At 49.9% G+C, this 23,691-nt stretch overlaps 1 protein-coding gene and 1 pseudogene across 2 annotated transcripts in view; one reads left to right on the top strand and one right to left on the bottom strand.

Moving 5' to 3' along the window:
- PSD2 (pleckstrin and Sec7 domain containing 2) overlaps positions 1–23,691 on the bottom strand; it is a 56,321-nt gene that overhangs the window by 14,062 nt on the left and 18,568 nt on the right. Inside the window, exons 4-9 of one of the 2 annotated variants that reach the window (XM_053566449.1) lie at positions 20,886–21,310; positions 17,745–18,194; positions 17,153–17,347; positions 13,666–13,746; positions 10,060–10,172; positions 9,280–9,338 (exon numbers count right to left, since the gene is read on the bottom strand). In XM_053566449.1, the coding sequence (XP_053422424.1) occupies positions 9,280–9,338; positions 10,060–10,172; positions 13,666–13,746; positions 17,153–17,347; positions 17,745–18,194; positions 20,886–21,259 (1,272 nt within the window). In that variant the 5' untranslated portion in view covers positions 21,260–21,310. The remainder of the gene's footprint in view (positions 1–9,279; positions 9,339–10,059; positions 10,173–13,665; positions 13,747–17,152; positions 17,348–17,744; positions 18,195–20,885; positions 21,311–23,691) is intronic. The other variant, XM_053566450.1, reaches the window with a different exon arrangement.
- LOC128569444 (uncharacterized) lies at positions 5,915–6,051 on the top strand (annotated as a pseudogene).

Raw genomic sequence — 23,691 nt, 5'->3', positions numbered from 1 at the left:
ATGAAGTTAAAAAAAAAAAGCAGTGAAGACTTCAAGGGGGAAGATCCTGCAAGGAAGGGAAGTGTGGAGAGGTGACCCCCGCAAGGAGCAACTTTTCATGGCAGCAGCCAAAAGGCTGAGCAACTGAGTGGTCTCATAAGACTGGAGTTCAGGGCTCACCAAGGACAAGAGGTCCTGGGAAGCAACCCAATTACACTTCAACAAAAAATGTTGAAATTAAGAAAGGAAATGGTCTACAGAGGGCAATAAAGTGTAGCGACAGGGGACTCTGTCTCTACAAAAAAAAAAAAAGAAAGAAAGAAAGGAAATGGTAGGCTGGGTGTCCGTAGCTCAGTGGTTAAGGCGCCAGCCACATACACTGAGGCAAGTGGGTTCAAACCCAGAGGACAACTGCAACAAAAAAAATAGCCAGGCTTTGTGGCAGGCGCTGTTGTCCCAGCTACTTGGGAGGCTGAGGCAAGAGAATTGCTTAAGCCCAAGGGTTTGAGGTTGCTGTGAGCTGTGACACCACAGCACTCTACCAAGAATAACACAGTGAGACTCTGTCTCAAAAAAAAAGAAAAAGAAAGAAAGGAAATAGTAAAAGGAGATACTCATAGAAAAGGAAAATTATCCCAGATGGAAGCATGGAGAAACCAAAAGGAATGAAGAGTAACAGGAAGAGTAACTCTATTGATCATATAAAGCAACAATATAGTCTTATGGGGAATAAAACATGTAGAGATACAATAGTTAAAAGCATGATAACAGTAGTACTTAAACTGAGAGAGCAGTAAATTGAATTAAGGTGTTTTAAAGAATTTCATTGCCCAGGAAGTGGTACTAGTACTTTAAAAAGTCAGGGATGCATTAATGCAAACCACAAAAGGAATTCTGAAAGAATACACAGCTGATGAGCTAACAGGGAGGAAATGGAATTCTAAAAAAATACTTAATCCAAAAGTAGGCAAGAAAGGAGAAAAAAGGAACATAGAACAGATGAATCAAACAGAAAACAAATAGTAATCTGGTATATTTAAACTCAAATATGGCATAATTCATTAAATGTTCAAATTAAAGGACAACTATCAGACTTGATTTTTTAAGTATTTGATACAAGAAATATAGCTTAAATTTAAAGGAACAGAAATCTTGGGAGTGAAAAGACAAAAAAAGATATACTATGTGAACACTAACATAAGAATTCCAATATAACTACACTAATAACTGACAAGATAGACTTGAAAGCCAAAAGCATTACTAGAATTAAAGAAGGATATTTTCATAAAGACAAAAGGATCGATTCACCAGAAAATATATTCATCCTAAACCTGTATATTGCTACAGAATAACATAAAAATCCACAACATATACAAAAACTGACAGAACCAAAGAAGACATAATCACAGAGTTGGTTAGAGATAATAACACTCTTATCTTAGTAATAAAAAGAACAAGCAGATAAAATACCAGCAAGAATACTATGTCAAAAAATTGAATAACCTGGGCGGCGCCTGTGGCTCAGTTGGTAGGGCGCTGGCCCCATGTACCGAGGGTGGCGGGTTCAAACCCAGCCCTGGCCAAACTGCAACCAAAAACTAGCCAGGCGTTGTGGCGGGCACCTGTAGTCCCAGCTACTCGGGAGGCTGAGGCAGGAGAATCGCTTAGGCCCAGGAGTTGGAGGTTGCTGTGAGCTGTGTGAGGCCACGGCACTCTACCGAGGGCCATAAAGTGAGACTCTGTCTCTACAAAATAAATAAATAAATAATAATAATAATAATTTGAATAACCTGGATGAAATTGACAATTTCTTAGAAACACAAACTACCAAAACTGGCTCAAGAATACCCAGAAAATCTGAATAGACCTATAAACAAAACCTAAATAAACTGAAAGACATGCTCTGTTCATGGATTGGAAGTCAATGGAATATTATTCAGCCATAAAAAAGAATGAAGTATTAATACACATTATAGTACACAGGAACCTTGAAAACGTTATGCTAAGAGAAAGACGCCAGAGACAACAGGCCACTTATCCTGTGATTCTCCTTACATGAACTATCTACACTTGACAAATTCATAGAGACGGAAAGCAGATTAGCATTTGCCAGGGGCTGGGTAGAGGAGGTAATGGGCTATGACTGCTAGTGGGCATCAGGTTTCCTTTCGGGGTGGCGAAAAATTCCTGGAACTAGATAGTGGTGATGGTTGCACACCATTGTGAATGTACAAAAATGCCACCAAATTGCACACGTAAAAATGGTTTAAATGGTAAGTTTTACATTATGTGTATTTTACAATAAAATAGATAAATAAGGATACACAAGATTTTTACAACACATTTTGGCACATATGGAACATTGTAGCCAACAAGTGCAGAATACATTTTCTTTCGAGTTCGCTGAAAATGTTTACTAAAATTAATCTCCCTCTGGGCAAGACTCAATAAATGGCAAAGAAGTGAGATCATACTGGATAAGTTACCTGCTTTAAAATGTAAAAATAATGATGATTATGGTGATGAGGATGATAAGCAAGCAAAAGACATGTACTCAGATCATCCCAAAGCCCAAGCAAGGTGCATGATTTGGGAGCTCCAAGTTCCCAGTTCTTCCTCTGTGTCCTACTCACGTTTGGATCAATAGAGCCTCCCAGAGTGCCCTGGCCCTTAGACTTCTCCCCACAAATTCTGCCTCCTAGCAGAAACACATCACAGCCAGTCTGACCACAGCCCCATTGCAAGGCCTGGGGAACCCTCTCCCAAAGCCCACCTCCTTGCCCAAAGTAGAGGCTAGATGGGCCTGGATACTGCTCAGGCCATCATCCAGGGAGTAAAACTTTGTCACTATCTTTGATCCCACAGAAACTGGGTCTTTTCCCACATGTCTGCACATCCCTGAGGTCAGAACAATGCTAGCCTGTCTTTAAAGCTCACCCAGAAGCAGAATAGGGCAGGCCAAGCAGAAAGAAAGCAGATGTCATCCTTTAGGGAATGGGAAGGGCTGGCCAAAAGTCCTATGGGCAGGGAAACCATTGTCATTATTTGCAAATTGAAGCTAAACCTCAATTTCCTTAAGGTTCTTTGTGAGACTCTACCACCACCTGAGAAAGGGCACACCTCCATGGCCTTCAGGATAGCACGAAAACCCCGGGTCTGTCCCACCAGTCCTACATCACTCAACCCCCACCCACCTTACCAGCAACTCCTGCAGCTGCTCTTCAAGTAACTCAAGGCTGAAAGGAAATTATCTTGGCCTTTCCTGGAATGACTGCCCCTGCCCACCCCTCCCCTCTCAATCTGCCTCATCCTTGATGGTTCTCCCTCCCTCACCCAACCATCAGTCTATTAAGAGTGGTACAGCCTATGAAGCCAAAATACCTCTCGAATTTCTCTCCTTGTCTCCATCTCCAGTTCTAATCCAAGTACCATCTTCTCCCAGCTGGAGGTTGACAATCCCATTCTCTGACATCCTCCCCTTGCAGTGCATCCCAGGTTCATCCACTGACCTGTCTGTTGTCACCAGCATTTGCACCACCTCTAAAATTCCTATTTCAAGTACACACTCCCGATGCCTGCCTCTTGCCCTCCCAGCTCACCCATTTTCCAGAACCCTTGCTCCAACTACCTTTTGAGCTTCTGTTGAGATCCAAATCAAATGATCTCATATTCTTGTTTATTCAGTCTAGACTCCAGGCTCAATCATTAACTACTTCCCTGCAAACACCTCTTTACCCTTTCTGCTTTTGTTATATTTGCCTAGAAAAACTCAGCCCACCCAGACTCAGTAGCTCATGTCTATGATCCTACTGAGAGGATCACTTGAGGCCATGTGGGAGGCAGATAAACTGAATTTCTCATGGACCTTCCAACTCAAGGTAAAGTGCCCAGTCAGGGGAATGTGTATGTGACTATCCCAGCATGGGGAAATCAGCAGTGCAGGAAAGCTGAGGCCATCAACTAGTAGCTAAAGCTAGAGAAGCTGAGATGTCTGCCTGAGGAGATCAGACTTGCTCTCCCCCTCTCTCTTCTGGTTTCACCATTATCTGACCACTTCAGATATTCCATTACCCTATGTCCTTGCTTACCCTTTACTCAACCTTCCTGGGGCCATAATGTCCCCTCTCTCATTCTTAACCTTGACTGCTGACTACTGACTACTGTGCATTCTTGCACGTATACTCTGTTCTGTACCCAATAAACAGATTCCAGGAAACAGGACAGGTGCTGCATTGTTTCATGCTGCCACCAGGCACATAAAACAATGTATGCCCATACAGGCTTCCAGTTTTATGCACTAAGTTTGCTATAAGTTTTGTGATACTCAGCACTGTCTCCCTTGCTGGCCACTATCCCAGTGATGCCCAGCAAGGCCAGGAATTTGAGACCAGACTGAGCAATACAGTAAGATGGCACACAACTGAAATCTCAGCTACTCAGGCAGCTGAGGCACAAGGATTGCTGAGCCCAGGAGTTTGAGGTCACAGTGAGCTATGATTTCACTCCAACCTGAGTGACAGAGCAAGACCCTGTCTCTAAGAAGAAATAAGAAAACCCAGCCTTGATTAAAAGCAAACTCAACTAGTTTCCTAAATTGTGCCTGGATCCAAGCCCATCCAAACAAGCTTAGAGAATACATAGTAGTACTAACTGGACCTGTTTTATTTCATGACAACAACCAAATGGGCATCAAGACCTCCCAACAATGCTATCACATTTTCCTAGTATGTTTGCTCTTCATTTTCCAAAATGACTATTGCACACGTTTTTCTTTTCCTTAAGCCTCAATGCCCCCATGGTGGACACTGTGGTTCTCTCCCCACCATCCTTTTCCCATTATGTGTCAGCTGTGAGGTTGAAGTGGGGAAGGATGACCTCACCTTCTGGCCCAGGACTAGGCCCTGGGTCACCTCATTCCTCTTGCCACAGAGGTTGATTCAAGTAACCTAAGCTTTTTCCAGTTGTCCCAGGCCACCCTCTGGGCCAAAGAGACCAGTTCAGAAAAATGGTTGGTATATGACCCATTTGGAATCAAGGGTATCTTAATGATACTTTCTGGGAGCTTCTGTAGTAGAAGCCTTTATGGCTTCAGCTCCTCTGAGGGCACTGCAGGTACCAACCCTCCCTCTCCAGTAGGCAGTGAAATGAGACTAGAAACCTATAATTGCTGCAACTATGGGGCCACCTTGAGGAAAGCAGGCTTGTGATGAAACTGACATCACTGTCAGAAGAAAAATGACAAGAAACTAGACCATCTCTTACTTGAATGAGAGGCTGAATCAAACCTACCCTGGACCCCGCCTGACTCTACACTTCTTAATCCATATCTGCTATTTTTAAAGCTGTTTGGCTTTATGTTTTCTGTTACCTTCAACCAAACCCATCCTGACTGATCAGCCCCCTTCCTATCTTCCCTGTGGGCTCAGGACCTCACTTCTTGTTTTGTGGTAGAAATAGAAGCCATCAGACAAGCGACCTCATCCTCCTGCCTCAAACACCACCACCCATCTGCAGCACGCCCGTCCTCTGTCCCTCTTTCTTATGGGGTAACTGTTCCCCACTCCCATATAAGGCCACTCTCCACCTGGGCTCTGATTCTCATCTCAGGGAAGCTTCCACTATCCCTTCTCTGTCCTGTAGCATCAGTTTCTCTTTGTCTGTTGGGTTGGTCCCAGTGGCACATGTGCCCTCCCCAGTCAGATTTTAAAAGAGTCCCTCCTAGGTCCCTCTAGCGACTGGTTCATTTCAGTCCCTACTCAAAACCAAATATCTGAAAGGAGCTGTTCACAGCCTCAACATCCTGCTTCCCATCCACATGTCCACTACTTCAACCTGGCATTTGCCCCATCCATTCCACCTAAAGTGCACATATAAAGGTTTCCAGTGACCTTGACCATCCCACCAATGGCTCATGGCTTTAAAATCCCTCAGGATGAACCTCATGTGGCTCATAAACATTGTGATTGGGTTTTCACATGCATGTGTAAGATGTGCCTCCCTCAAAAACAAACAAAAAAAAAGGTGTGCCTCCCTCAAACCTTGTTATGATGTCAGCACATTACCTGTCTGACATGAAAAAGATTAAAAAATAAAAAATAAATGAATTTCCTTAAGATGACAGTGACCACCCCACCCCATCTTTCTCCAGCCCACACATCAAGACTGATCCCCTCATCCCACCACCTCCCTGTCCTACCACATTGATGTCCACAGTCACCCCAAACACACATGGCAAATGGGACTCGAGTCTGTCTCTCCCATTCACCACCACCACCCCACACACACACACAGAAGTTTCTTCCTCATCCCAGGAAATGGCATATAGCCAGCCAGATGCTACAGCCATCCCAACTCCTCACTTTCACTGACAGGCCCCATGAGGGAGTCCTGTCATATCATCTCAGAAGGCCTCCTTCATCAGTCCTTTCTCTCCAGGTCACCACCTTGTCTGCCCAGGTCACCATTACCTCCCTCCTGGTCACAAGCCAGCACCTACTATGGAAACAGTTTTGTGGCTTCTCAAAAACTTAAACATAGAATGACCATATATGTGACCTAGTAAGTCCATTCCTAGGTCTAGACTGCAAAAAACTGAAAACAGGTGTTCAGACAGAAACTTGTACAGGAATATCCACAGCTGTGCTGTCCACCACAGCCCTGATGGAAACTGGCTTCACTGGACTCTGTGCCTGGAATGCTTTGCCAGATCTTTCTGTGACTGGCTCCGGCCACTTCTCAGGTTCCTCCCCAAACCTTGGAGGCCTTCCTTCACCCCCAGTTGCCATTACACCTTCCTGTTTATCCCTGTCACAGATCTATTACTACTTATGACCACTTTTCACTTGAATACTGTCCAACTCCTCTAACTAGAAGGTAAAATGCCCTTGGACAGTGTTCCCTTCCCACCTTGTTTATAGAACACAGAAGGCACTCATCGGACAAGAGTCCAAGTGCCCCTCCTACAGAAAGCCTTCCTAATTTCTCAACCAGGCTGCTCCCATCTGAAGAGCATGGGCTGATAGCCTCTGGAGGCCCCTTTCTGCCTTTCTGTCTGGGCAGAGCTATTTCTGAGGCTTGGCAAGGCCTGTGATCCTGAAGTCCACCACCCACCAGACACCTGGCTCCTGTCTGAATGGAGATGTTGGGTGAGGAAGAGCTCAAAGCATCGGGGTCCTCCAAAAGCTCATAGGAACTGCAACCACCAGGCCATGGGCAAAGCATGTTATATGTGAGAACTTCAAGATGCGGAAACAGGCTTAGTGAGGTAAATCACTTGCCCTGGGCCACACAGTCTTTCTACAGAGAAATACAGAGAACACTGACCCAAAAGCCTTGCTCCTGATGGGTAAGCCACACTGCCTCAAGAAAGAGGTGTGAGATGCCAATGTCTGTTTTCTGCACACACGAATGGTCCTGCCCTGCCCACTTTTGATCTATGAAGCCCTGATGTTCCTCCTCAGCTGTGGCACTCACATGGGACCAGAGCCAGCAAAGGGGTGTTCTCAACCTGGGGGGTGGTTCCCTGAATAGTGGCTGCCACCCTCATTAGTAGTTCCTAGCCATGGGGAGGGCACCAGGAGTGACTGGGCCTGAAATCACCCCCAGGCCTAGCTAAGGGTGGAGATAGGGAGTGGAGGGGCACGTCTGTGCTCCTTTCAAGGCAGGGTAGCAACACCTGCTCTCCGTAAACAAGTAGAGCGAACAGCCTCGAGGAGTATCAGTTTGTTCATGCACTGGCGACATTCGCATGGAATACGTGAGTCTTCTCTCCTATTCCAGACTCAAGCCACTAGCCTAGGCAGACTTAGCCAAAGTTGTCACACATTTGCTCTTCTTTTTTTTTTTTTTTTGTAGTTTTACGGCCCTCGGTAGAGTACCGTGGCCTCACACAGCTCACAGCAACCTCCAACTCCTGGGCTTAAGCGATTCTCTTGCCTCAGCCTCCTGAGTAGCTGGGACTACAGGCGCCCGCCACAACGCCCGGCTATTTTTTGGTTGCAGTTTGGCCGGGGCTGGGTTTGAACCCGCCACCCTCGGTATATGGGGCCGGCGCCCTACCGACTGAGCCACAGGCACCGCCCACATTTGCTCTTCTTGATGAGGGCATCGAGGCTCCAGCCTTCCCCAAGCCAGGTGCCCCAGGTGCCCACAGCCCAGCACTCTCTGCTCCTCTTCCCTGTGCCCACCCAGGCTGCCAGCAGACCTGGCCTTATTGGGCCTTCAGGTTCACCATCATTTAAATTTTAATATGAATAATAAAGACTACTATTATTTTCATGTACTAACATTATTCATAATAAAATTCTTACTAGATGCCAGACCCAGACACTCAGGATTGTCTTCATTAGCCTTTCTCAGTCTTGCCCATGACATTTGTGAGGAAATTATTATTCCCCCTCTCAAGTATGAGAACCTCAGACTCAGAGAGGGCCAGTGACTTGTGCAGGGTCACACAGCTACCACATGGAGGCAAAAGTAGAACCTAAAGTCCTACTGTGGTAGAATGTCCATTCCAGCTCCTTCTTCTACCTCACATCCCCTTGACCTTTCTGGGTAAGTCTGAAACCAGACACTGGCTTGTTGTCCCCATACTTCACTGAAATATCTCCAAAAAGGGGGATCCGACCACCCTGGGTGAGCAATGACGGAAGTGATTGGGTGGGGCCAGACGGTGTGATGGGGGACACAGAGGTGACATGGTGATGGGTGGTCTAGGCATGCATACCACTAGCTACACTTACCACCTGAGGGAAGGCAAAAGAGCCCAGAGAGGGGTCCCGGAGCAGACAGAGGGAAGAAGAAGGGGTTATTGAGCCTCAAGAAGCACTGAGACAGCCCAGGGCCTGGCCCAGACTCAGCCTTGCAGCCTGGGGCACCTACACCTGTCGCTTCCGTTACTGGCCTGGTTGGACTTGGGGCTGACCTGTGGGGCTGCCTGAGGTGTGGTGTTTCAACACCCCACATCCAGGCTTGCAGGACAGAAGTGGAAGGGTACATGATCTTTTAGACATGAGTCCATGTCTGGCATGGACTTGATTAGGGGCACACATTTTGCTTAGCTCATCTAAACTCCTCAACTGTGCCTCAACTATCCTCACTACTCTCCTTGGGGGCAGGGACGCAGGCAGATAAAACTAGAGCAGGGCCAAATCTAGCCAAGCTGTCCAACTCCCAGGTCTGCTACCAGAAACACTATCACTCAGTGAGAGGTCTCACAAAAGAGCTGGGTCAGGGGCAGCCCTCAGCCAACTCAGGGCTAGTGAGTGACAGGATGTCCCCCTCCACACCGCCCCAACTCACATGTCCGTGCAGGTCTGTGTTGAGCAGCATCAGGGCACAGGTGAGTGTGTGGATCCCATCTAAATCAGAGACAGTGGTACTCTCAGTGTGAGGACCCAACTCATTCCCACTCTCAGCCACCCATCTGCCTCCCGATAGAGCCAGCCTAGCAACCCTGGAAACAGGAAGAGGCCAGCCACCTGCCAAATATACCTCATGGCCCAGGGCCTGCATGATGCTGCCTGCCAACCCCCACTGCAGCACCAGAGTCACTGGTCGGTGCCTGCCCCGGGTCAGTGGAGTAGGATGGGCCTACTCCATCCCTGATCCCTGCCTCCTATGGCCAAACCCACTTTGAACCTCAGAGCCAGGAGTATCTCTGGCTCCTAGGCCATGTCCCTGCATTGGCCTATCTCCTGCAATAACAGACCTAGTTGCCCAGTTCCTGGGACTTGAGTCCACCCATTCATCAAGTCCTGCCCCTAGACCCCCACCATCCCAAGAATTAGCATTATGGCAGGTACCAAGGATAATGAAGAAATAAAAAACCAAGTTCCTAGAATGGAGGATTTTCAGGGCTGGAAGAGCAATGGGCAATACATTTGGAAGCTTACTCTCATTCCATGTGCTGCAGTTTATTCACTTAACAGTTATTGAGCACTTACTGTATATGCCAGAGAGGACAAAGCTTCCGGCCCTGGCAGCAGAACAGAAGTGCCAGGTGGATCAGAAGTAGAAGGAGGCCAGGGTCTAGCTAGGAGGGACTGGGTGGGTCGGGTGCAGCAAGGTAGGTAGCCATACCTTCCGAGGTGCTGTCATCAGGGTTGCACTGGCAGTAGCGGCGAGAGAAGTGTGTAAGGACCCGCTCACGCTCTTGAGTCTCCCCCATCAGTGGGAAAGTCTTCAGGAATGTTCTAGAAGGCGATTCAAGGTTGCTGAGTGTGGTCTGGCTCCTCACCCAGCGTAGGAGGCCCATACACCCATACACACACACACACACACACCTGCCCCAGGGGCCAGGGCTCTAGTGCCCCAGCATCTGAGTCTGGACACCCCTTCAGGCCTGAGGAGACCTCAGGCCCCCAGGATGGTCTCTGCAGTACTTTAGAGTTTCAGATTTTCAGTCCTCATCACCCTCCAGGGGACAGATTATGAAGAGCAAAGCCAGATGAGCACCTCAATGCCAGCACCAGTTCCTCTTTGGGGTAAATGACTACTCCTTACACTTGGGCCCAGCTGTCCACACCTGTCCCTCAGAGTGCTCTTTCCCCCACTCTTCCCCCCCAGTCCTCCACAGGCTGCCCGCTAAGCCTTGGGCCCCCCCACCTCAAGACTGAGCTCCTATCAAGTCCCTATGGTTTGTTCTTCACCCTCAATCTCAATTCCTCCTCCCCTGCCCTCATCATATCCCCAGGACACCTGCAACAGCCTCCAACAGGTCCACATCTTACTCCCTCAGTACATGCTCCCTGCAGACACCAAGCGGTCCCTCTAAACACACATGCAGTGAAGACACACTGCTTTAAACCTGTCTCTGGATCCTCAGAACGCTCAGAATAGCACCCCAGATCCTCACAGCATGGCCATCTTTACTGCCCTAACTGCCATCCCTCCACCCACCAGCTGCCTCCTCATACCATCTTCATGCCCAGGACAGGACAGGTGTTTCCATGCTCAACAGGCCAGTCCCCCCACCACCACCAAGCAGCTCTGAATCCCCCTTGAGGCCTAATTTAAAGGTCATCTGCCTCTCAGGGGCCTCTGACAACTGATCCCAAAACCAGAGGGGCTGTGAGGTGGAGCCAGGGTCCCTTACCCAGGGCCTGGGCACACCCCTTTCCTTGTGAAAGGGAACTGCAAGCTGAGTGGGTTTATGCCTCCCTCTGGCTTGTTCCTAATGTTGCTATGGTTCATTTGCCTTTGGCCTAAGGTGGCTACAATGCCCACTTTGCTGTCTTCTCTCCCCTGCTGCCCACTAAGGCACATGGGACCTGCAAGCCACATCTTGGCCAACCCTTACCCCCTGAGGATTCCCAGACATCCAAACCTGCACACCACACTCTTAAAGATAGGAGTGTACAAAAGCACTCTTCTATCTGACATCCAGTTTTCCTCCTTTCCCTGTCTCTCCTATTCCCTGTTCCCTTATACTCTTTGTCCCCCAGCCCAGCTCCTCCCTCTTCTGCTCACACTCCACCAGGACCTTCTCAAATCCATACCCCAGCTCAGCCTTAGTCTGTCCTCCCTGTGAGCCACCCATCCTAGCTCCATTCACCAGTCCAAACTCCCCTTCCCCAAGCCCCAGGCCTGCACAGCCACCAAACCCTAGCTGTCCCTGGCTCAGCCTCCCCACGCCCACCCTCTCCCCTGCATCTTGGCACTACAGCCCCTACTCTACTCCTATGCAGCATCTCACATTGACCTATCCCCTCTGGCCTCTCCTCGGCTTAACCTCGGGCCTTGTCCTCTCCCACCTAGCCCTCTTCAGAAGCCTGCATGCCTCTGGATCAAAGGCCACCAGCACCCTGGGACCAGCACTGCCTCCTATAACATTGCTTTACAGCCAGCATCTCCTGTGGCTCCCCAGTGCCTGTGCATTGGAGTCTCACTAATTGGGCTGGCTTTCAAGGCCCTCCAGCCCAGCACCCACACCCCTGATCATGACCTGACCACTGAGCACTTTCCCTGACCAATCTTTCTCATTCTGCTGCAATCTTCAAGACTCAGCTCAGGACAGAGTATCTTACAGCACACCAAATACTCCACTGGAAACAGTGAATTGTCTTAAGCTATCAGAAAACTGCTGAGAAAACAAAGACCAAAGGGCCAAGATTGTGGAGAAGAGAGAACCAACTTTCTGCAGCTACTTTTTCCCTGGGGGCACTCCTGCTTAGGAACACAGGCAAGAGGCTGGATACTGGGCTGCTTCCCCAGGCTGAAGAGACAAACCTGGGGATTTGTACATTCATGGCCAGTTTCTCCTTTGAGATATTTGCCAAATTTCAGAGATGGGTAAAAATCTAAACAGAAAGCCTCTGAGAAGTAGAAGGATTTTTTTTTTTTTTTTGGCAGTATTGGGCTACACTGAGGAGGCAGAATTAGCTTTCAGAACCCACAAAAGGGTTTGCCCCAGTGAACACACCAGGCTCCCAAGAGAAAACTCAGAGGCTCTTCCCTGTGATCAGAGCCAAGCCTGGGCTATACCAAATGTTAGGGCAGGCTCTCTTCAGCTTGGCCCTGGTTGAGGACTATGTCCTCATACCTCTTTCTAACTGCCTTGCAAAGAACAAGGTAAACCTCTAGAGGAATGTATAATAACCTAAACCCACAATTCTATACAAAGTATATGCCATATAATAAAAAAAGTATTAAGCATATGAAGGGACAGGATATCTGCTGGAAAATCAATAAAAAAAGGACAATAGGAACAAGTATAGCTGATTTGGATGAGGCAGATATGGGAGTTAGTAGCAAGGACTTTACAACTAATATTTTCAAGAAAAGAGAGGAAAACATGGAGAAAATGAGTGAAAAGATGGGGAATTCCTCAGAGAATTAGAATCCATTAAAAATTTTTAATAAAATGAAAATTCTAGAACTTACAGAAAAAATATAACAGAAAGTTAAAACTCAGTTAATGGGATTAATGGCATACTAGACACAGAAAAAGGGTAAGTGAGCTGATTTCAGGTCAATAGAACATATTTCAACTGAAGTAGAGGGGGAAAAAATGGGACACAGTAAAAACATGTAATATGCATGGACCACCCCACCCCTTAGCTCAGAGACTGCTGTCCGTCTCTCCTAGGGCCTGGCCTGGTGTCTCCCCAGCTGGCCTCTGCCACCACAGCCTGCTAGACCCTTGGCTACATTTACCCTTTCCACCCTTCCTGCTCCCTGGGACCTGCACCTGGCCCTCCTGAAGTCTACTCCTGGGGTCCAAACACCAACATGACCTGAGATCAAATCTCATTTTACCATCTCCTCCCTTAATGCCTGTGGAGAGGTCTTCACCTCTCTGGCCCGTAGTTTCTCCATTTGAAAAATAGGAGTGATGGTGCCTCCCTTACAGGGGTGCTGTGAGGCTGAAGTAAGCAGGGCATGTGAAGACCTATAGCATCAGGTCAGCAGGAAGTGCCCAATACAGGCAAGTCCTTTGCCTCTTCTCCTCTCCTAAAGAGTCAAAACCATATTTCCACCTTCATATCCTCAGCTCCTACCATTGTAGGTGGTACTCGCTGAGTTGCTAGACTGCAGCTGCTCTTACAGCCCCTTCCCACAGCCTCACCAGAGGGGTCAAGAGACTTGCCCAAGGTTGCCCAGCAAGTCTATGGCAGAGCTGGCATGAGAATTCAGATATGCAGCCTATGTGACCTATGGGCACTGCCCTGTCCCCACCCCACTGACCTGAGTGCTCGGTCCAGAGTCAGGCCTGAGAAGTCGAAGAAACTGAGGTACTCCCCGGCCACCAGCCTGCTGAACTCATTGCTGCCAGGAGAGCACGAGATATCAGTTAGAAGAAGGGCCCAGCCCAAGGATGATAGACTAATAGAGAGAACTCAGGGAGTAGGCCCCAGGGTACTCTGACTCACCTACCCAGACCTGCCCAACCCCTAGACTTTCCTGCCCTTGGGCTTCCTGGAGGACATATGTCTCAGTCAACACAGGAAAGTAAGAGCCAGCCAGGTGAAGGGGGCAGGGAATGGCATAATGCGGTGTCCCCACATGGAAACTGCACAACATGTCCAAAAAGCTCCCGGCAGGGCCACATGGCTAGGGAGATGAGGTAGGGGGCAGCACCTGAAGGCCACAGGACTTAATTCTGGACTTGAGGCAAGGATGGTCAGATCTGTATTTTGGAATATTCCACCTGCTGAGTAGAGAGCCAGTGGGAAGTTGCAGTAGTGGCCCCAAGGGAGATGGAAGGGGTCGGCAGGAGAGATTTAGGAGGCAGAAACCACAGACATGGAGATGGAATAGGTGTGGGGCATGACTGAGAAAGTGGTCCCCTGGGGATGATATCAGAGCCCAGGATAACAGATGGGGCTGAATGCATCCCTGTGATACACATCAGTCTATAGCCAATGACTCAGCTGGGAGGGGAGGCTGTGTAAGAGGAGGGTGCACAGACAGGCAACCAGCCCAGGGGCCCATTCACAGTGGATGGAGGAAGGAGAGCCAGCAAAGGAGACCAAGAAACAGCAGCCAGAGAGGTGGGGCATGTGGTCCTGCAGGCTGACAAAGAAAGTGTTTCAAGAAGACAGGCATGAAGAATTCTTCTCAAAATTAGAACGAATTCCCACCTGATTCTAATTAAGCCTCAAGAGCTCCCTCCCATTTACAGGATCCATGGGAAATAGAGAAACACGTTAAATAACACTATAAGGATACCACCTCCAGAATGTGGAAAATTCTTCAGGACAAATGGCTCTGTTTCTTCAACAAATACCTGGCATTTAAAATGGGAAAGGGACTGTTGGACTGTTACTGATTAAAAAAGACTTAAGAGACATATTGGTCAAATGCAATGTGTGGATCTTGTTGGATCTTGATTTGAACCAATCAACATTTTTGAGACAATCAGAGAAAATTAAACACACAATGAATGTTGAAGATACTAACTAATTTTTAGGCTGGGCACAGTGGCTCATGCCTGTAATCCTAGCACTCTGGGAGGCCAAGACACGTGGATCGCCTGAGCTCAGGAGTTCGAGGCCAGACTTAACTAGAGTGAGACCCTGTCTCTAAAAATAGCCGGGTATTTTGGCGGGCACCTATAGTCCCAGCTACTCAAGAGGCTGAGGCAAGAGAATTGCTTGAGCCCAAGAGTTTAAGGGTTGCTGTGAGCTATGATGCCACGGCATTCTACCAAGGGTGACAAAGTGAGATTCTGTCTCAAAAAAAAAAAAAAAAAAAAGATACTAAGGAATTTTTGTTAATTCTACATGGAATTATAATTATGTAAAAAATTCCTTATCAGTTAGAGATAACACAAAAGTATTTATGGATCAAATGGCAAATGTCTGAAATATACATTAAAATATTCCAGAAAATAGCGGGGTGCTGTGGGAAATAGATGAAACAAGAATGAAGAAGTGGTAACCTTGAAGCTGAGTAATGGATATATGGAGGTAATATTTTCTCTATTTTTGTGTGAAATTTGAAATTTTTGAAATTTGGATTTTTTTTTTTTTTTTGTAGAGACAGAGTCTCTCTATCACCCTCAGGAGAGTGCTGTGGCATCACACAGCTCACAGCAACCTCCAACTCCTGGGCTTAAGTAATTCTTTTGCCTCAGCCTTCCAAGCAGCTGGGACTACAGGTGCCCACCACAACGCCCAGCTATTTTTTAGTTGCAGTTTGGCCAAGGCTGGGTTTGAACCCGCCACCCTCGGTATATGGGGCCAGCGCCTTATCAACTGAGCCACTGGCGCTGCCCCTGAAATTTGAAATTTTATTTAATTCAATAAAAAGTTGAATTTAAAAGGAGTGGCAAGGATGTGAGGGCGATCTGTCTTCGACATCTGTCACTCCATTGATGGCCAGGGTTGATTCAGCTGATCTGGCTGGCTAGGTAGGTGTTCTCTTCCACCCCTCTGGAAGCTGCACACTCTGTCAAAGAGGACGAACTTCCCCGATAGGGGAGGACCATCTTCGGTCAAGGGTATACAAGTAGCTGCACTCCCCTGCTAGAACCTCTAAAAACAAAAAGGAGTGGCCAGTCCTGTCAATGCCACTGAAGGGGGTAAGGTGAGGTCCGGCTGAGTAGCAGCCTCCAGATTCAAAGACACAAGCTGCCGATGACCTCAGCAAAGAGGTGCTGAGTGTGGAGGAAAGGAGATAGAGGCCACCCTGGGCAGAAAACCCAAGAATTTTGGTTGTAGAAAGGCTGGAAGAGAAAATGGAGATGAGGAAGGATTTGGGGTTTTCAGTTGGGAGAGACCTGAGCAATTAATTGCTGGTGGAAAGACTCCTGTGGAGGGAGGGGTTGAAAAGACAGGGGAGGGGAGAACAAACCATAATGCAGGTCCCTGAAAGAATGTCATCAGGTTCCAGGGGTTCTAGCACAGCAGGAGGGGTAGGGGCACCTGAGTTTTGCCTTCTGGATGGGGCTGTTGTGGGGACCCCTGGGCAGGAAAGTGGAGGCTGCACAGGATGGAGGAGGGAGAAGGGAGAACAGGAGAGCTCCATGAGGCCTAAATCTTCCATGTCAGCACCAGTTCCTAGCCAAAGGTCTGGACTGTCTCCCTGAGCCTCATGAGCAGCACATCTCAGAGCCTCTGTGTGGGTGCCGAGAGGCACTCTGGACAGAAGGGCCAAAGGAGGCAGACACACTGGACGTCAGACTTCCTCTGTCTCATAGTCTGTACCTGGCCCCTGGGCCCCTTCAGGATCCTCATCTAGATACTTTGCATCAGTCTGCAGGCTAGGCTTGTGCTTTGGGGACTTCAGCCCCTTCAGTTGGCACCCAAGGACAACAGGGCTTACTGAGAGCAGGGACCCCTTCCTGAGCTCTAGGTCACAACTGCGTCTCCTGGCCCAGGTTCTCCTCTCTCCCTGGCCCCAATAGGAAGGCCTAGTTCCTGTCCCCCTGCTCTGTCCTTGTTACCATCCATTGTGACCCCATAGCCACATCCCACATCCTACACTACCAGCCCTAAGGGCTGCCCCCACCCCCACCCCAGAGCATCAGCCCTCACCCAAGCAGCCCAGAAAGGAAACAGATTTAGGGCGAGGCCAGGAATGAGGACACCGGCAGGAGGAGGTATCCTTGGAGGGCTGTTAGGAGCACCACCAGCACTAGGCACCCCTGGAAGGAATCACCCACGCCCCCTTCAGGCTGAGGAGGCCACTGGGTGTGCCTGGGGAGGAAGGTGCGGGAGATGGTACTCACTTCTTGCCCAGCTGCCGGGCCACATCACAGCGTTGGAAACCCTCAAGGTGATAGAGGCGGCGTGCCAGGCGGCGAGCAGCTTCACTGACGCCCTGGCACCCGTTGGCCAGCGGGTCTGTGCTACCAGGCTCCAGCCCCTCTGAGCTGCTCAGCTCTGAGTCTGAATCTGACAGGCCGTCTTTCAGGCTGGTGTCACTACAGATGGAAGGTGGAGTAGAAAGGCATAGGATCAGAGGCCCAAGGTCAGAGGCCCTGGGGAAGGCGCGGGGTCTCCCCAGACCTCTGAAAACCCGTGCAGGGACCACCGCAGGGAAAGAAGCTCCACTGCAACAGGAGGGAATCAAGTCAGACTTTCAGAAGAGCCTCTCAAGTGAAATCCCAGCTCAGCTCCCTGACCTCATATGAGCTGAGATTTGGAAGAGCAGAATGGAACCTCAAGACCTGAGGTGTGAAGTCTAGGTGCAAGGCGATGCTGGACAGGGCTTGTCAACTCTGGACACTGGGTTTCTCTAACTGGTTTCTCCTCCTCTGGGTCTCAGTTTCCCCACCTGCTCAATGGTCCTCCCAGCTCCCAGCGTAGGCCTTACATCACCTGGCAGAATTCAGCAACTTGTCTGTGTCCTCATCATCATCATCCTCGTCCCCACCTGGGCTCTGGGGTCCATCTTCGTGGAATCCATTGGGCACAGCCGTGAGAGACAGGTGGCTCAAGACGTTTTCCGAGCGGCTGCTGGAGATGGAGCGCCGCAGGGGGCTGCCCAGCTCCCCATCACCACCCGCTGCCCCCATGTCCCCCTCACACCCCATGTCCCCAATGCCCAACCCAGCCCCTGGCTCAGGGCTATCACGGGCCCGCTGCTGGATGAGCGGCGTGAGAGGGGCTTCGAAGCTGACACAGCTGTCACTCTCGTCTGTGAGGCTCAGCACGTCTAGGGAGTCGAGGCTGCTGTACTGGGTGCCCCGCAGCAGCTCTGACTCCAGAATCTTCTCAAATGTGGCACTGAAGCCATCCCGCACGTCTGGCTCCCCAGGACCTCCCAGCCTGTGGGATGCAATGAGCCAATTACCACCCTGCCAAGTTGTCTCCCATAAGGGTGCTGGTGGCTGCACCAATATGTGTCTGGAAGCTTGCTGGGGGCAGAGAGCAGGTAAGAATTGTGTCCTGTTTATTTATTCCTTCAGCCAGTACTTACTGGGCATGAAGGAATGTGAGGTGCCAGGGATGAGGCCACATGGTGTGGGCCTGCCTCCAGTCCTGTGCCAGATACTGGACTGAGGATAGAGTGGTGAAGGAATAGATATTGTCTCTGTCCTCTATAGTGCTCAGCCCAGGGCCTGGCCCACAGCAGGCATCAAACATCAGTCCAAATGAATGGCTGTGAGGCCACTTCCCTCAGCCTACTCCCTCTGGGCACCCAGAGCAGAGTGGGCATCTCCTATCACAGCTAGTATCACACTGGGCCATAACTTTGCAATTCCTACCACCAGGGAGGTTCTTAGCTCAGCCAACTGCACCTCAGCTCTCAAGTCCTGCCTCAATGTCCCCTCCTCAGGCCAAGAGAGTCAGGCCCACACCATGTGGCCTCCTCCCTGGGACATCATTTCATCTCCTCTCTGCCCCTTATCAGCATGTATCACTGTTTGAATAAATACTATTTATCATATGCTCTCTAGCCCCAGAACAAAAGCTTGGTAAGGCTAGGTAGCACTCAGCACATAGTATAGGTGCCCAGTAAATCTTGCTAAATGATGCACAGGGTAATGAACATATGTTTGCCAGCCCCACAATCCACCCACACTTCTAAAGCTCTTGCAGAACCCACAGTGGCCTTTGCATCAGCTGTTTCCTCTGCCCAGAGTGCTCTTCACCCAGCTTAAGCCCCTTTCTTTTTTTCTTTTCTTTTTTTTTTTTCCCACTATCATTTTCAAGGAAGCAAACCCCTCCCTCCACTTCAGCCTCTCTCCTTAGGATCTGGCTACACCCTGCTTTTTCCCCAGTATCTGCTGCCCAGGAAAGGACTGGAAAGTACCCCTTCCCCTCAAACATCCCACTTGGACCTCCCAGTGCCTAAGATTCAGGCCAGTGTGCTTTCTAGAGAAGCTACCTCCCCTGCCCCAGCTCCAACAGGAGTTGAGACTACAGCCTCCATAGGCATTCTTCTGCCAAGGACTAAAATGGGAAGGAAGAATCCAGAAAAGTAAAAGCTGCCTCTGCTGACCTCCAGGAGGAGGGGAGGGAAGAGAAGGATCACTGCTCTGGCCACCAGGGCAAATACCTGAAGTCTTCCCAGCAAAGACACCTCTGCCAGGCCTGTTCTGGGTTCCAGAGACATTCAAACAAGACAGCCTTGCCCTTGGGGAGCTCTCAGTCCATTGCCAGAGTCATGAATGGAACCCCCGTCTCTTACCCCTTCAGGCAACGAAGCAGACCTAAGGGTGGCTCTTACAGGGACTTGAAGACAATCATCCCAATCTCCAAACCTCTATCTGCACCCACCCTCAGCCATCCCAAGTAAACATGCAACCTAAATCCTAGCACTGTGGGAGGCAGAGGCAGGATGATTTCTTGAACTCAGGAGTTCGAGACTTGTCTGAGCAAGAGCAAGACCCCCATCTCTACAAAAAATAAAAAACCCAGTCAGGTGTCGTGGTGCACACCTGTAGTCCCAGCTACTAGGAAGCTGAGGCAGCAGGATCCCTGCAGCCCAGGATTCTAAGATTGCAGGGAGCTATAATGATGCCGCTGCACTCTACTCAGGACAAAAAAGACAGTGTGCTCTAAGAAGGCCCAGCCCCTGCCCCAACCCTACTGCCATCCAGGGGGCTGCCCTAGACTCTCCCTGGATGGAAACTCTCTAATGGCCATGGCACACCCAGTGCAACAGGGACCCAAAGCCATGTACTCGCATTCCTACTCACACAGACCTAGAGACATTTATCCCTATACAATATGTACACACCAACACCCCTACCCACAACATACAACCACACATATCCCAACATGTACACACCAACGTGAAGGCCAGGCACTCACATGTATGCCCCCACACACACACTTACACACCTCCTGCACACCTATGGTTGTGCACACTAAGACTTCTAAATGCTTTCTTTTCTCAGCCCACCCTAGAGTCTTCTAGACATCCCCCTGCCACATCCCCACCCTCCTTGTCCAAATGGACTCCAGGGTGGGCTGAGAAAACAAAGACCTCCAAGACTCCAGGTCTCTCCAGAGCCTGCTAAGGATAACAGAAATGGGGCTGTAATTCTCGTAAGTTGGATGTAAGTGAGATTCCAGTTGGAACTTCCCAATGGCCTCAGACAAGGGTAGTCAGAGGGATTAACCCACAAATCCTTCCTGGAGTCAGTTGCAGGATTGGGAGATTCTCATCTCCAGGAAGCAGAGGAATGGATGGGATGACCTTTCACATCAAGGCCTTTTAAAGGGACTCAAATGCCCAGCTTAGGATAAAGGGAATACAGCACTTCAACCCACATAGAAATGGCCCGTGACAGTCTGGGAGCTGAGGGTTGGGAAGCACAACAAGTCTCCTGGCCTTTGAATTCCTTCTCATAGCTTTAGCCTCCCAAAACATTCTAAGTTGAGCAAAATAGAAACATGAAATCCCACTTAATGTATGAGAAAAATGAGACCCAGAAAGATTCAGTGGGTAGGCCCAGGCCACATTGCCATGGAACAGTGATGACCCCCATCCCAAGATAACCAGCTTACCCCAGCTGAGGGTCTTCAGTGTCTGAACAAAGGCTCCCGGGGGTATCATCCCCCTCTGCCAGCTCACCAGTCCTCCAAGGCCTGGATTCTGTTGAATCTTCCAGAATGCTCGAGTCTGGTCCCAGGGCTAGGCCATTGGTAAGAGAGAGGCCAAGGCTGAGGCCATGGAGAGCCACATCCACGTTCTTTGTGGGCTCCTCAGCACATGCCAGCATGCCCCTTTGCTCGTGCCCCAGGCACCCAAGGCTGCTTCCCAGGCCCTCATCAGCTGCTGTTCTACTCTGGACCCTGGGCTCCTCATCTGGGTCCAGGTTGGGGTCCCAGGTGGTACCACCTTCCTCAGGCAGGGCAGAGGGGAGCTTATCCTCATCCATGGCAGCCACTGCTTCCACCCCTTCCTGGCTGCTCCTAGGACTCCACTAGACCTGGCAGCAGAGAAATGGAGAGGTCAGTCAGCCAGAGCGGGAGCTGGGGATGTTAAAGCCCAGCAGAACCAGCACTGGAGCAGCCTGCCTAGGCTGGCCAAGATGAGCTCCTTGGATACTTCTGGCTGGGGTCTGGGTGCCAGCCCCTCACTACCCTGCCGGACAAGCCCCCCAGCCTCCCCTGACCCAAGCCAGCCCCTTATGCCTAGTCCCTGCCTTCCCTGTTACCTCTTGAATCTCTATTGTGCCCTCCAGAATGCACCAAAGCCCTCTGGGGAAGATCCAGGCAGGGAGGAACTGGAGAAGGATCCAGCGCCCCCTCCAGGCCCCCTCCATTCCCACTGGTGAGTGATGGAGAGAACCGCAGCCTGCCAGCAGCCTGCCCACTGGCCTCTTCCCATGTTCTCTCACCCTGTCTCCAGGAGCCAGAGTTGAGTGAATCTTTGTGGTTAATGAAGGGAACTGCGCTTGGGGCTGCCTTTAAGGGGGAGTTAAGAGAGGAGGCAAAGAAGTCAACAGAAAAGCAGCTTTATTAGAGCAGGGGCCACCCCCAGAGAAGCCAAAGAGCAGCCCGCAGTCGGAGACGGCTGTCAGGAGGCCCAGCATGCAGCGCTGTCCAGGGTGCTGGGCGGGTGCGGCGCCACCAGGGAGGCTCACAGAAAGCCAGGCTACCTTGGCCCCACCCAGCACCCGGTGCCCTGGCTATGCCAGGAGGAAGGAGAAGGCTTGGGGTTTTCCTCTATTCTTAGGTCCCAACTGGAGCTCACTTAGCCTTAAAAGGAGCTCACGAGGAAGCCACCAAGGGGGCCTCTGGGGAGAGCACTGGCAGGGGAGTCAGGACCTGCTCTGCCCAACCCACTGTGGGACCATGTGTGTGACCAGGTCATGAGTTCTCACTGCCCTGCCCAGGCCAGCCCCACTCCCTTCTGGGTCTTTTTCTCTTCTGTAAAATGAGGAGACCCACTTTATCCATTATCTACACCTGCCCCTATTTAAAATGAATCAGGACCAGCCCACATTTCCCAGAGGTTTCCTGCCCAATCTAATCCCAGATGGGGAGGGCAGATATAATATGAAGTGGGCTGTATTCTGGCTCTCCTCCTCCCCTCTTTGCCCCTGGCCCCTGTGTCTGCCAGCGGGGACACAGACAAGCTCCTCCAGGGGCCCTGGACAGCTGTAAGTAGGAATCCAGGGCATTTCTCCCAGTTCTGGTTGAGCCACTTTTTTCCTTCCCCTCTTTTAGCTTTGAATGCCCCTAGAACCTCCACTCTTCTCTGGAGGAGGAATACTGGGGGCTCAGGAGAGGCTGCCAGAAGAAGACTGCTCAGCCTCTAGGCTGCAGCAGTACAAGCTGCAGTTGCTGCCACAGGCATTAAGTGAATCCCAAACTTCCTACTTGTGCCTGGTCATAAGTATTGCCAGGATTTGTTAAAATACAGATTATCAGGCCCAACACCAAACCTCTACAGAAAAGGGCTGGTTATTTTTAGAAAGAGGCAGGTGTGGCAACACTGAGTTAGACTCCAGGAGGAACTTCTACTAAAAGGTGATCCTGAAAAGGAGGGTGAGTATACTTCTCTGGGAATTCCAGGCCCTCAAGGGGAGGTTGGCCACCACAGACCAGGGTTTAACCTGGGTTTTCAAACATGGAGTAAAAAAGGGCAGGACAGACAGATCTGGGGCCCCTGCCCACTTTAACTGATCATCACCTCTTAGAGCTTTGACTGCTGCATGAGAGTAAGATTTTACCTAACAAGAAAAAAGCCCACAGTTTTGTAATTTTTTTTTTAATCTGAAGAGCTAGACTTTAGTGTATCTGAGCCCTGGTCCTAAGACACTAAGGACCCCTAGGGGTTCAGCACTGAGTGAGGGATTCTTTCTGGTCTGCCCTAAATCCCTGTTGCTGCTGTTGCTATTTCAATCTGTTCCCTCCGGTTGTGTACTCAGAAGAGGGAGAACAAGAGGTCACCTCCTCAACTGAGACTCCTTGGTGGGGGAGGGACATTTAGAAAGGAAAGGGGGGGGACTTTGAGCCTGCTGCCTGAGTTCTAGTGCTCTGACCTGCTTTCTAGCTGAGGGGTTCGGGCACAAAGTTTCAAATGGACTCTGCCAGAATGCCTCAAGTTCACACAGCCATGTCTAGAGGCTGACCCTGGCAGGGTGGGGCACCCTCCCTGGGTCAGAACTCCACCTGATCGCCCACTGAAGCCTAACATTTGAGATGGCTCCATTTAATATGGAATGTTTCACTTGATGCTCACTCCACACCAGTCCCAAAACCAGGATTGTGTATAAACCAAAGACCTCTTGGGAGACCCCTCCACCACCACCCCAACCTCCAGCAGCTGCCTCAGGCTAACTCCAGCCCTACCTGCCCTGCC

The sequence above is a fragment of the Nycticebus coucang genome, chromosome 17 (assembly GCF_027406575.1).
Source record: "Nycticebus coucang isolate mNycCou1 chromosome 17, mNycCou1.pri, whole genome shotgun sequence".
NCBI lineage: Eukaryota > Metazoa > Chordata > Mammalia > Primates > Lorisidae > Nycticebus > Nycticebus coucang.
The sequence above is the reverse complement of the archived record's forward strand: the minus strand, read 5'-3'. Positions and strand labels throughout refer to the sequence as shown.